The following is a 12,574-nucleotide window of genomic DNA, read 5'->3' on the forward strand; positions in this document are numbered from 1 at the left end:
CAAACTCAATTATTCATAATGCATTTATGAAGTCCGCAGAGACTGCGCTGTCATTCCTGTTCAAACTAACGGGGAAAAGCAACATAAAGGGACAAGCTCTCTGAGATGACAATGGCCCCACAGATGGCACTAATGTGTTTATGCTGCCACCTGCTGGGTAATAAGTATAACACAAACACAGTTATTAATGCTGTGGTGTAACTGTCACAGGAAATTTCCTTTAGTGGCTGTCAGACGAAAGAAAACGAGACAAGAAATTACTATAATTAGAACTGAGAAGCTTTTATTCTTCAAAATCAAGATCAGTTCTCTGGTGGGCAGAGAAAAACCTCCATATCAATATGATATAACAACAGTTCTTGTTTGATTCCTCTGAATCTAATTAAATCACATCTCCGGCAGTTCATCTTCAGTACGTCACACCTATCGCTACAGATGTTCAGCAAAAAACTAAAATTGTTGTTGTAGAAAACCTTTCTTTTGTGCAGGGTAGATATCAAACACTGGACAATGATCAGAGTGGCTGTGGGTTCACCAGGATAACGTTCTCCCCCCGTATGAAGAGCTGGTTGATGTGGCGTGTATGGACCCTGCCGTACGTCTGGGAGTCTTTCTTCTGACAGGCCTCTGGACGCCGCGCCTTCAGCGAGACGTCATGTTTATCCTCTTTGATTGTAACAGCGTCTGACAGTTTGGACTCCGTCCTGCTGTCCCCTCTCTTGCTAGTCGGGTGAGCAGTCGGGTTCTTTGGAGTACTTTTTGGGTTCGCAGGCTGATGCTTGCTGGTTGTTTTCTGGGATTCGTGCGTCTTTGCTGGCTCATCACCTCCTGGGCTGTCCTGGAGCTTCAGCTTGTCAAAGAGCTGCAAAGAGATTTCAGTCACATTAATGTTTGTTGAATAAATTTAGAACTTTAACTTCTAATTTTCACTAAATTATAAGGTGCAGTGTGTGAGATTTAGAGGCGTGTAGTGGTAGAAATGGTTTTTAATAGGGGTGGATAGATTATCAGCCTGGCCGATTATCGGGGCCAATATTTGCCGATTATCTGTCTCCTGCAGATGTGTGTTTAAATTAGAAATATGGTTGTTAGAGTGAATTAGGTTCATCTAAACGTTTCCAACAGGTGAGTGCAAGTATAAAGTCAAAAGACAGTATTAGGGTTCAATTGTAGGTTTTAGGATTTAATGTGGACTTTCACGCAGACGGGTCTGACTCAGTTTGACAAAAATGAATGAGTTCAAGTAGATAAATTGTTTGTGGTAATTTAGAACTCACAAATTCACATTAATACTTTTCTTACTTAGGGACCTGCAGTCACCCCGAGTGAGGAAGCTTTTATTGTGAAGCAGTCAAATGAGACACACTGTATTTGTTATGTTACCATTGACTGCAACTATTCATTATGTGTCTATAAAACATAACAATAGTCATTTTTTGACAGCTAACCACTTTTAAATGTTTCAGGGGGTTATGAAACCAGGAGCAGCCACAATAAAAGAGGAGCTTCATGAGACAGACTGCACACGTACAAGACCTCAGCAAGGTAACGAACGTTACTGTGTGGAAATCTACACAAATTACAATTTAAATTATTTTTCACTGACTTTTTTTTATCAAAACAAACTGAATTTGTTGACTAAAATCTTACAGATCAAAACTTTGACGATCACATAGAAAAGCACTTTATTTCAGTCAGATTTACACTGAAAACTAGTGCCTACCCGTGTCATGGTGAGCGCCTTTTCATGGTAGAGTGCCTCTCCAAGCAGAGGCTCTCTGTATGTCTCATCTACGTCCACCATCGCCTGACAAAGAGACACCAATCGTGACATATAAAGACATCAACGTCATGGTTACAAGTATGTACAGATTATTTCAGAATCAGTTTATGGCAGCTGTCAAATGAGAAAACATGAGTGTGAGAAACTCACCATGTTCCAGAACTTGTCGAAGGCCACAACAAAGCCGGAGCAGACTCCTCTCAGTCCTTTGAAGGTCCTGATGTGAACTTTGACCCTTATTCTCTCCTCGACGCATCGGTACAGCTCCCCCAATGGACTGCCCTTACATACTGAAGACACATGACAAACGGGTTACACAACTGGCTCTACTAGTCAAATAATACACTATAGCAGGACTCATCTTAAACACAAAAATATCTCAGCCAAAAAAAGAAGCCAAACGGTTCAATTGAATGATGTACAAATATTCTCTGGTTCCTGCTTCTGAAATATGAGGTCACTTTTTTCCAGATTTATAAATTGTTAATTAAATTTCTTTAAGTTGGGGATTGTTGGTTGGATAAAAAAAAAAAGCAATCCAAAGGCATCACACTATGCTCTCATAAATAGTTATGTAATATATGTCTTTCTCGTAAAAATACGACTTTATTCTCATAAAATTACGAGTTTTTTTCCTTGTGAAATTACGAATTTATTCTCTTAAAATTACGACTTTTTTTCTAGTAAAATTACTTTTGTTCTTGTAAAACTATGACTTTATTCTCGTAATATTACGTTTCTCTCATAAAATTGCGATTTTTTTTTCTTGTAAAATTACGAGTTTCTTTCTTGTAAAATTAAGACTTTATTGTCATAAAATTACGACTTTTTTCTTGTAAAATTAAGACTTTATTGTCATAAAATTACGACTTTTATTCTTGTAAAATTAAGACTTTATTGTCATAAAATTACGACTTTTTTTCTTGTAAAACTATGATTCTCGACATATTACGAGTTTATTCTCATTAAATTGTGATTTTTTTTTTCCTCGAAAACTACGATATAACTCTCAAAGTCTAAATGAAAACCAACCCTTGTTATTACTGTTCTTGTTATTATTTTTATAAAACAAATACCAAGTAAATAAAACTCGGCCGTAGTAACGTACAGGGCATCATTGTCAGGACATTTTTCTGGGGTTTGTGCCTCCTCCGCCGCTGTGTGCCGCTGCTCCCCGCCTCCTCGGTCTCCTTCACCGGGTTGTTCACCATCAGCTTCTTCAGCCTCTCGATGCGCTCCGGGTCCGCCACCCCCTTCATCGCCTTCCGCCGCCTCTTCTCCACGTTCTCCGGCTTGGCTCTGCCGCGGCCGCCCCGCAGAAAGCTCTCGTACGCCGCCACGTTGTTGAAGCATTTGATATTTGGGAAAGGAAGCGACACGGTGGGCGAGTACAGGGCCAGCAGAGGGTCAAACTTATCCGAGCACACGTCGGTTTTATCGGCGCCATCGCCCCCAGCTCCACCGCCCGCCTCCGGTTCATGCACCGGGACTGACGGTGAACTGGAGCAGGTTGCAGTTTCTGTTTCTTTATTGTCTGGCTTTGCTCTGTTTCTTTCCCTCTCCTCCATGTTTGAAACAACACACGGTGAAGTGAAGGATCCTGGGAAAGGGGGTGTCGTCATTGAACTTTTTTTTAACTTGCATCTACCCCACGAGACCCGAAAAATCCCAAATCATGTCATTTTTTGTTTAGTTTCTCTATTTTTTTTCAATAATGGTTTAATAGCAAGACCATAACTGTCGAATATCTAATGTATTACTCATGTACAACCTTAAAAACTCAACAACCTTAACCCGGAAACATCTTGCAACTGGACTACAAGTACGACGCTGAAGTTAGTTTGTGAGTCAGCGGCGAGTTAAGGGAAACATACTTTACGGATCCTTTTGTACCTCCTACTGTGTTGACAGCATGTTAGACGTTTTAAGGATAGCCCTGATGTTGTTGGAAACCAACTTTCAATTTTTTGGAAACTATTCTATTTTTTGCGGTTTTTTAAAAACGCAGAATGGGAGATCTCACAGCTTTTTTTTCCATACGTAGACCGCATTGGACCAGGTGTTTGTCAAAAGCTATTATACACAGAAAGGTCAAATCTGGACAAGAGCATCCCAGAGAGGCTAAAGATTATTTAAAACACAACATCAGATTAGGGAAACCTTTATTCTATTTGTGAAAAAAAAGACACTGCACTGTGTTTTTTCACATGAAGACCATATTGAATCAGGTCTCCCTTGAAACCAGTGTACTTGGACAGGTCAAATCTGGATTATCCCTGAAAGGCTAAAGATGACTTAAAACGCAATTTCAGATTTGTGAACCTTATATGCCTGTTCTATTTGTGAAAATGCAATGATAATAAACAATAAACTAATAATAATAATGTTTTTTTTTAAACACATTTAGCCTCTGTGGGATAATCTAGTTCAGATTTGACCCGTCTTGTGGTTTTTGATCTGGACCTGGTTCAGTGTGGTGTACATGTTTTCACAAATATAATAAAGTTTTAACAAATCTGAAAGTGGGTTTCAGACGACACGTCTTACGTGCCTTCGCCACAGTATGAGGTGCAAAAAGACAAGAATAGGTCATTAACATTAAGTAACACAAATCAGAGACTAACTTCATTGTCGCACTATAAGTTCCGTTTGTGTGTCGTTACCATCTTGACTCACACGCGATCTTTGGTTGCACGCTTCCTCTTGTAGCCACTGGATGGCGCCGAAACACAAATGATGTTTGGTTGTCCTGTTTGCTCTCATAAATGAGCAAGTACAGCAGAATAAGACCACAGGATGAGAAGATGAATAAGCAACTCAGAGCAATAAGATATTGATTTTTTTGTCTATTTGTTGTTTATTCTAAGTTCATTTTTGTGTTAATTTCACAGTCTTGCTGCGGAACTTTTCTCCGTTCAGTCTGCGGCACCACTACGACAGAATTTGTCGACGGACTGTATACAAACCAACGTGTGTGAGCTGAATCGGGTTAAATGTAGATACAATTTTATAACGCACCTTTATTACTATACTAAATTAAATGTTTGTGTTTGTGTAGCTAACGGAAGAGCGAGATTTTAACACGTGGAGTAAACGAGTTGAAGAAGTTGCTAACTTGCTGCTTACAGCAGCTTTAATGGACTAACAGCACACATGACATCACCGTGTGAGTAATAACTCATGTTACCGTCGGACAGGCGAGCCTGTAACTATAATACTTCAACAGTGATTCTTTTCATCCGCTGGATCTCTTTTTAAATCGGCTTCGGTGTCGAAGAGTAGTAGTTGAGCAAAGACACAATTAGAGACTAATCAGGGACTCTGTTTTTGTGAGATGGGGAGGGGGTGGTGCAAAATGGGGGGAGACACTATTTTTTGGGTGAAGGAATTACGTTTTTTGATTTGGCTGAGGGAAGGGACATGCTGCTTTAAATTGTCACATTTTTATGTATTTCAAATAAACCCAGAACCTTAAAGCTGCAAGTAGGTTTAAAAAAAAAAACAGGTTTACTTTTTTAAAAAATCCAACATGACAGCATTTATTATAGCCACAAACTGTGAAATATGGTTATTTATGGTGGAGGGAGGTCATACGTCCTTCCCCAGTCACTCAGAAAGGCTCAAGGGAAAATATTTCTATCTCCAGGGACGCTCGTGATATACAGAAAAAAATCATACCCAAGCCACCTGCCTGGCACCCAAGGCCAGGAACACAAGTGTTTACTTTTTATTCTTAAAAACAGCTAATTTGCTGTCATTTAAGGGAGTTCACTACTTGTGAATATATTTTAGTTACCACCGCTTACTCATCTGCTTAACACGAGGTGTTTCTTTTTATTATTCACTGTTGAAATTAATCACACGCACGTTTAAACACAAGACAGTTTTCAGTGGTAAATATCAAATGTGAATTCTCTTAACTGAAGAGGGCATCACTGTGTACATGCGCACACCAGCAGCAGAAATGCAAATATTGTGTTCATGTACCCCCCTTTTTAAAAAAAAAAAATCAATGCCATTGACACCAGTTTCAATGCTAAAAACAAGACTATGCATCCGCAGTATTCATACTTTGGGGTTCGATCAGACCACCCCTAGTTGTAGATGTGGAATTATTTTGGCCGTAAATACTCGGGCTCCAACCCTGCTGTGAATGTGATTACTTAAAATAGAATAAATATTCCTCGTTAAATATTTTAAAAAGAAAACTAAAAAAGCTACCTCTTCACTCGGCCTTTAACCAGCTCTGACTAAACTGCTTTGCTTTTTGCTTTGTACTTACACACTGCTGCACCTCTTTAAAATGTTGTATTTTCCTTAATTTTATGCATTTTCTTTTTCTTTTTTTGCTTTATTTTTATTATCTCTATAGGTTTTATTTTCCATCTCATGTTATGCATTCTGTGAATTCTAATTTGATCCTTTTTTTGTCTTACTTTTACTAGTATTATCAAGTGGGTTTTATCCATGTAAGATGCATTCTGTGTATTCTATTTTGATCTTATTTTTACTTGCAGGTTTTATTATGTCTGAATGTCTTCTATGTTTTCCACTTGAAATACTTGGGCCGTGTCATTTCTTTGGTGTAAAGCGCATATGTTTATTATTACTATTTGTTTTATTTTTCATTATGTGCGTATTTATCTTTAGTTTTTTCAGGAGCACCCTCATGCTGATCGGACAGGCCTGCAGATTTGGTGGACGTGTCAGGTCTTGCTTTGTCAGATCTTTGGCCCGTCTTTTTTCCAGTTCCAGCAACATGGCCAAGAGCAAGTTCGAGTATGTCCGCAACTTTGAAACAGACGACACTTGTTTGCGAAACTGCTACATCGTTGTCAGACTGGATGGGCGTAACTTCCACAAGTGAGTTTCCTCTCGGAGCTGAACAGTTGTTATCTCTGCGAGGACGAGAGTGATGTTGCAGATCAGTAGGATGATGTGTCACTCTGTTGTTTTTTCATGCGTTCTGTTTCAGGTTCGCAGAGCAGCACAACTTTACAAAACCCAATGATGACAGAGCGCTGGGCCTGATGACCCGCAGTGCGCGCTCTGTCATGGAAGAGCTGGAGGATATTGTCATCGCTTATGGTCAAAGTGACGAGTTCAGCTTTGTTTTCAAGAGGACCTCCACCTGGTTTAAGAGGAGAGCCAGGTACCGAGGTTTCGCCGCTCTGTGGACTAATGTCGTTCACACACAAGCTTCTCAGGCCTTTGATCTGATTTCTCCCTCTCTCTCCTGGCAGTAAGCTCATGACCCACGTGGCCTCACAGTTCTCCTCCTCATATGTGTTTTATTGGAAAGAGTATTTTGGGGAGCAGCCCCTCTTGTATCCCCCAGGCTTTGATGGGCGCGTGGTCTTGTATCCTAGCAACCGCAACCTCAGAGACTACCTCAGCTGGAGGCAGGCAGATTGTAAGTGCATACTGAGCTCCACATGTTTGACAAAATCACGCATTGGACTTTTAAATGAATCTGTTCGTCAAACTGAGTCGGGTAGAAATGTCAGGCTGTTAATGTGTTTTTGCGTCTTTCAGGTCACGTAAATAATTTGTACAACACGGTGTTTTGGACTTTAGTGCAGCGGGGAGGACTCACCACAGCCCAGGCAGAGGACCGCTTAAAGGTGAGAGCGAAACACAGTCTGAAGTTTAAGCGACCCTCTCACCGGCAGTGCTGTTTACCAGTTTAGATTGTTTGGTGTGAGCAGCAGAGTGTTGGAGATATTGATGTCCGCCTTTTCTCTAATATAAGGGAACTAAGAAAAATTGTATGTATAAGTGTGACTGCATGTAATTGGCTCATTGTCTGTGCAAATTCATATGGTCTTGACATCATTTACTTCCTTTTTATACTCATAAGAGATGATTACAGGCCTCTGACTGGCACAGCTGTTCACTGGAAGTTCTCTGGACGAGGCTTCACTCCCCAGCAGGCTGTGAGAGGAACTGATGAAGTGATGACAGCTGACCGGTCACAGACCATCAAACCGCCATGCTTCTTTATTCCCTTCATCACTTCTTTATTTAAAAAAAAAACTAAACAGCAATAGAACCAGTGAGTGTTGTGGTTGTTTTAAATTAAAATCTCAAGAACACTTTAAGGGAATTTCTTCAAATTCGACACAAACATTTGCTCGGACTCAAAGATGAGCTGATCAGAATTTGGTGTTCAGAGGTCAAGGTCATTGACCTTGCACCCGTCTCATCTCATGAACGCGATATCTGAAGATGGCCATGAGGGGTGTTTCCTAAAATTTGGCACAAATGTCCAGTTGGACCCTAAGAATGAACTGATTAGAATCTGGTGGTCAAAGGTCAGCTGTAAAGGTGACCTCATTAAAGTTTTTGGCCATAACTCAAGGATATACAGTATACACTCAAATTTCACACAAATGTCTCATAGGATATAATGACTAAGTTCTGACATTTTATCTCCAAGAGGTCAAGGGTCAACTGTAACATCATAATGTTCTGCAAAAACGTGTCTCTGGCCATCGTTTAATGTCATATCTCAGGAACAGAGGGGGAGATATTTGGTCGGATGCTGAATCGGTGAAACTAACCTCACCTCGAAACTGTGCTGATTGTGTCGATCTTCTGTGCCGCTGGAGGGAAGATGTGTGTGAAGCATCCATGTTTTCACAGACATGGATGTAAACTGTAAGGGCAACTTGAGTGGCGTGCAGAGACTGCGGTGGTGTGGCGGTATAGCTGGTTGTAATATTTACATACGTGTGTGCTGCGTCTCTCTCCAGGGAACATTGGCTGCAGACAAAAATGAGATCCTGTTCTCTGAGTTTGACATCAACTACAACAATGAGTCTGCTCCCCACAGGAAAGGCACCGCTCTCATCTGGGAAAAGGTGAGCTGCTAAAGAGGGTTTCAGACTGCATAATAATCCAGTCAGATAACTCTGTTCGATATCTTTTGTGTGATGAATGGTTTTTAACCTTCCCCTGACCCCAAAACTCCTCCTCACGTTTGATCTATTTCTACTTTAGTCAGTGACATCTGAAGAATGTTATAAGTGACATTATTAACACTGTGCTACATTACAGAGAAACACAAAACCGTAAGAATGAGCCTTTAAAGGTCTAACTGTGCAGGATTTAGTGGCATCCAGTGGTTGATGTCAGCATGTAGGAGAACCATGCTGGCCGATGTGAAAACATGTATGCTCCTATCTAGAGTCACTGTTCGGTTTGTCCATTCTGGGCTACTGTACGTAAGATGACGAACTCCATGGAAGAGGACCAGCTCCGTATGTAGATGATGTAGATATTGAAGGCTCATTCTAAGGCAACAAAAACATGATGTTAATTTCACGTGACTATAAACTAACAAAAACAAAGTATAATATATATAATATTCAATTTCTGTGTATATATATTACCCTAAATCCTAAACACTGGACCTTTGAAATATATATTTTACAAGTGCACGCATGAAGCAAGCCATCTGTTAACAAAACTGCAGTAAATACAGCAAAAAACATACTAAATGTGTTGAACAGCTAGCAAGAAGATTAAACATGTTGTTCATTTATTACAGCTCAGTGTAACATCTCACAGTCTGAACTTGTAACACATTAAAGTATAGAACAAATGACAAATGTTGTACTGCTGTCACGAGCCGCTCTCTGAGCAGGAGATAAACTCTGTGTCCCGTTTCTCTGCACTGAGGAATGAAAAGCTCTTAAAACTCCCAGTGAGCTCCCATGTCTCGTCTATTTCTTCAGCTATATTTTGCTTCAGTGCTTCCACAGTCGTGCCGTCATCACCACAAAGCAACAAATGCCGTCTCGTCATTTTAATTAGCATGTGCATGTGGTAAGGCTCAGCGCCCAAATGGAGTTTTTTAATGCTTTTTCTGCAACTAAAGGGTTTTTCACATCAGGAACCCAGACTGGATCTGACTACACAGTTTTTTTGATTATTGTGAACACTTTGTACCGTACCTGGGCGCAGTACATTGATCCGGACCCGGGTCCACTTGAAAAGGTGGTCTCAAGCACATATACTTTTGTGTAGTATGCATCAGGTGTGAACACCAACCGTACCAAAACACAGAAGCAAACTGCTATTTAACCATTTGCAACCTGAGCGAATAGGCTTGATTTCATTCAAAACATGGAAAAAGGCAATGAGCACCTAAACAATAAATGACAAAAATATTTAGCAAGAAATTACTAAAATGTCACAAGGAAATTTCCTGGGGGAAAAAAAGTAAAAATAGAAAGAAAAAGTAAAAAATTAAAACAAAAAAAAAAAAACTTGGTAGAAAAAAAGTTTTTAAAAAAATTAAATAATAATAATAAAAATATTTATTTTTTCAAATTAATTTCTAAATTTCCCTACTTCTCTCTTTTTTTTTTACCATTTACAGATTCCTTGCCAAATTGCTCATTGCCTTTTCCTCCATGTTTTTGAAAGAAATCAATCTGCTTATGTTTAAGAGGTTTTAAATGGTTGTTAGAGTTCTCTGAATGCAGCACAAGAAAACGGATGTCGATTCAGGTTTTAAAGGGTTAATGCAACTACAGGAGTTTTTGAACAGCTGTGAAAAAGTCCTCTATTCAGTACTGATGCCTCTGTATCGGACAGCAGCGCAGCCTCTTGAGTACTGCTCAGCAACCAGCAGGGAGTGGTATTTCACAAAAAAAAAATTAAATATCCCCTGACATTTGCTTTAATTGTATTACTCAAACTCCTCGTTCTTTGTGTCCAGAGAGACGAAACTGTCATCAAACGCATGAAGCTACCAAACGAAGAGGAGAAGGAGGTGGCCGTGACTCGCAGCAGGAGAAGGGTGCAGGCTCATCACTGCGACATCATAGGAGAGACATTCTGGGAGGAACACCAAGACATCCTGGAGGACGACAATTGTTAACATACTTGATGCAGTGTGGCCAAAACGGTTGAAGTGGACCCCAAAAAGCAGCAGACAGATGATAGAGCAGCTTGATGTTGAACATATGCATCAAACAACGTATTACTCATGATGCTTAGTACGCTTGAGTCCCTTAAAAGAAGACTGAAGCCTCTGATGATTGACTTTGTACGATCACTTTCTCACAGCCGGAGTACATTCTTACGTATTAAACTTGTTTAGTAATGTTCCTGTGAAGTGGGACGTTTTCTGGTTAAGGCTGCCTGTCATGTTGAAAGAGAAGCAGATGATCTCATAATCTTTTAGCAGTGGGTTCAGAGGACATACACTGCAGTTTTGATACTGACACAACCATCTTGCCACACCTAGTCTGGTGCTTGTAGCTCTCCTAAAGTTGCTTTTCCAAAAATACATCCTCATTTGATATCATGAATAACATCCAGAATACTACCTTCACTTGATCTTTCAGCGTGTTTAACATTACTCCTCTTGGTTTTTTTATGTGCGTGTGGACGTTATGAACTCAACTATCCTTTTTCTTCAGGAAGCAGTGTTTCTAATCTTTGAATTTTAATCTTTCGGGGAAGCTTATCTGCAAAATGTTCAATATCACTTACAGTTTGTAGTAAGACGGAGCATATCTGAGAGAGGAATAAGCAGAGTGAAGCAGAAACCAATACCTTGGCAGTAACGAGCGGCCTTGTCTTGCAGCCAGGACGCCATTTAGAGATGTGAATGGATTCGGTGGCCTGCACTGTCATCAGTGCTAAGAATACCTCACACACCCTGCGTACACTCTATCCTTCTGACATGTGGTCCGTGGCATATTTATCATCGCACTTATAAATGACCGCCTCAGTATGAATGGCTGCTGGAGGCTTGAAGTGGTAGAAGCCAACTGTATTTTGATACGGTAGTAGGCTGGGTTACTGTCAGGTATTAGAGTTGTATTTTTGGTCTCCTGACCTTGTTTGAAGCATGCAGCTTCTCTACTGTACTTTATGTAACCATGATTCAACTCTTCTTTTCACATTTGGGATCAAATACTTTAGCAGGAGCCTGTTTGTTTTAATAAGACTTTTATAATAAGTTAATGAACAATTACACCTAAATCAAGTAAGATTTACAAAGACACTTTATGCCTGCAGGAGTTGCCTTTTTCCTAATGACATAAACTCACTGTGCTTAAGATTACTTGGACTGTAGCCTACACCTACCATGACTCGACATATGGCCTTGTAGTATAGACAGTATCTTAGAAACGCGAACGTGTTGAGGCAAGTAGTGCAGTTATTTAAAGAGAGCATGTGTTTATATGCAGGGTCTAAACTTAATCCTGTTGGGCCAGTAGATGGAAAGAAAAAAAAAAACAAAACGAATGAAATAGTGTACACAACCTCAATAAAATTGTGCTTTAATAGTAAAATATTTCATGTCCTTGGTTCTGATTGGTTGCTTAACCACTGACAGCTGCGTTCACATCATATTGTCCAGAATGCAGCTACAAACAAGCCAGTGGGATAAAAATGTTAACATAAGCCTTAGAGACGGCACAGAGGTGTCAACAAACTGATGCCAACTTGGTTCAAAGCCACCATCATTGACAGGAACAGCTAAATAACAGCCACTGTACTGTAATGCAATCGATTCATCTCATTTAAAAGTAGATACATACTGTTTAGTTTTCATTTGATACAGTAAGACCCCCAAATACTTAACTGTAACTTCAAAATGACCGTGATGGTCGTTTAAGTGTTGAGGCAATTTGAATGGTTAGCAGTTGGGATAGCCATCTTGGAATAATGCCTGAAAACTCCAAAATCGGCATAACAGCAAGTTTTTGACATCTTGTGAATGTTTAATTATATTAGCAGTTTAAAGCAATGCATTTTATACATAAA

The 12,574-nt window shown here is 39.9% G+C and overlaps 2 protein-coding genes across 6 annotated transcripts; one reads left to right on the top strand and one right to left on the bottom strand.

Moving 5' to 3' along the window:
* Positions 1-261: 261 nt before the first annotated feature.
* Positions 262-3,575, bottom strand: lsm11 (LSM11, U7 small nuclear RNA associated). 2 transcript variants are annotated; one of them, XM_042493469.1, is made up of 4 exons: positions 2,892-3,575; positions 1,934-2,073; positions 1,724-1,807; positions 262-862 (listed from the first exon to the last, which is right to left on the bottom strand). In XM_042493469.1, exons 1-4 carry the CDS (start codon positions 3,403-3,405, stop codon positions 515-517), a joined length of 1,086 nt encoding a protein of 361 aa, XP_042349403.1. In that variant the 5' UTR covers positions 3,406-3,575; the 3' UTR covers positions 262-514. The 2 variants fall into 2 exon arrangements, with proteins under 2 accessions (XP_042349403.1, XP_042349404.1); XM_042493470.1 differs by lacking the exon at positions 1,724-1,807.
* thg1l (tRNA-histidine guanylyltransferase 1-like) lies at positions 1,463-12,375 on the top strand. 4 transcript variants are annotated; one of them, XM_042493474.1, is made up of 7 exons: positions 1,463-1,545; positions 6,443-6,646; positions 6,759-6,935; positions 7,027-7,196; positions 7,319-7,407; positions 8,539-8,646; positions 10,512-12,375. In XM_042493474.1, exons 2-7 carry the CDS (start codon positions 6,453-6,455, stop codon positions 10,671-10,673), a joined length of 900 nt encoding a protein of 299 aa, XP_042349408.1. In that variant the 5' UTR covers positions 1,463-1,545; positions 6,443-6,452; the 3' UTR covers positions 10,674-12,375. The 4 variants fall into 4 exon arrangements, with proteins under 4 accessions (XP_042349408.1, XP_042349407.1, XP_042349405.1 ...); XM_042493473.1 differs by having other exon boundaries at positions 1,487-1,545; positions 6,434-6,646; XM_042493471.1 differs by lacking the exon at positions 1,463-1,545 and adding an exon at positions 4,724-4,949 and having other exon boundaries at positions 6,434-6,646.
* Positions 12,376-12,574: the final 199 nt, after the last annotated feature.

The sequence above is a fragment of the Plectropomus leopardus genome, chromosome 9, assembly GCF_008729295.1.
Source record: "Plectropomus leopardus isolate mb chromosome 9, YSFRI_Pleo_2.0, whole genome shotgun sequence".
In the NCBI taxonomy this organism is placed as follows: Eukaryota; Metazoa; Chordata; class Actinopteri; order Perciformes; family Serranidae; genus Plectropomus; species Plectropomus leopardus.

Excerpts from the sequence above, each read along its gene's own strand:
- thg1l (XM_042493474.1), top strand. The coding sequence starts at position 6,453 with ATGCTGATCGGACAGGCCTGCAGATTTGGTGGACGTGTCAGGTCTTGC. Across the intron at positions 6,647-6,758 it reads GATGGGCGTAACTTCCACAA|GTTCGCAGAGCAGCACAACT; the intron begins GTGAGTTTCCTC and ends GTTCTGTTTCAG. Across the intron at positions 6,936-7,026 it reads TGGTTTAAGAGGAGAGCCAG|TAAGCTCATGACCCACGTGG; the intron begins GTACCGAGGTTT and ends CTCTCCTGGCAG.
- lsm11 (XM_042493469.1), bottom strand. The coding sequence starts at position 3,405 with ATGACGACACCCCCTTTCCCAGGATCCTTCACTTCACCGTGTGTTGTT. Across the intron at positions 1,808-1,933 it reads TCGACAAGTTCTGGAACATG|GCGATGGTGGACGTAGATGA; the intron begins GTGAGTTTCTCA and ends TCTCTTTGTCAG. Across the intron at positions 863-1,723 it reads AGGCGCTCACCATGACACGG|CTCTTTGACAAGCTGAAGCT; the intron begins GTAGGCACTAGT and ends ATCTCTTTGCAG.